The sequence below is a fragment of the Eimeria mitis genome, genomic scaffold (genome assembly GCF_000499745.2).
Source record: "Eimeria mitis Houghton genomic scaffold, Emh_scaff8933, whole genome shotgun sequence".
NCBI lineage: Eukaryota > Apicomplexa > Conoidasida > Eucoccidiorida > Eimeriidae > Eimeria > Eimeria mitis.
Window position 1 is genome coordinate 1 of NW_013576576.1, and position 234 is coordinate 234.

The 234-nt window shown below is 62.0% G+C and overlaps 1 protein-coding gene across 1 annotated transcript in view; it reads right to left on the reverse strand.

Moving 5' to 3' along the window:
• Positions 1–113: 113 nt before the first annotated feature.
• The window catches only part of EMH_0096180 (uncharacterized protein), a gene marked incomplete at both ends in the record, with an annotated part of 1,613 nt that continues 1,492 nt past the window's right edge, over positions 114–234 (reverse strand). Inside the window, one exon of the mRNA XM_013502353.1 lies at positions 114–232. Within this exon, the coding sequence (XP_013357807.1) occupies positions 114–232 (119 nt within the window). The remainder of the gene's footprint in view (positions 233–234) is intronic.

Here is a 234-nt window from a genome sequence, read left to right on the forward strand (position 1 = left end):
AGCAAGGCCGTTGTGTTGCATGTGAGGGGGCCCCCAGAGGAGACAGCTGTCTCCTTCTGTTTGCTGCAGCTGCTGCTGCTGCTGCTGCTTCTCTGCTTCCTCCTGCTGCCTCTTCAGCAGAAGATCTTGCTGCTCCTCCTGCTGCTGCTGCTGCTGCTGCTGCAGCTGCTGCTGCTGCTGCTGCAGCAGCAGCAAGGCCTCTGTGTGTCTCCTCCAGGCCTCCGCCAGGGCACT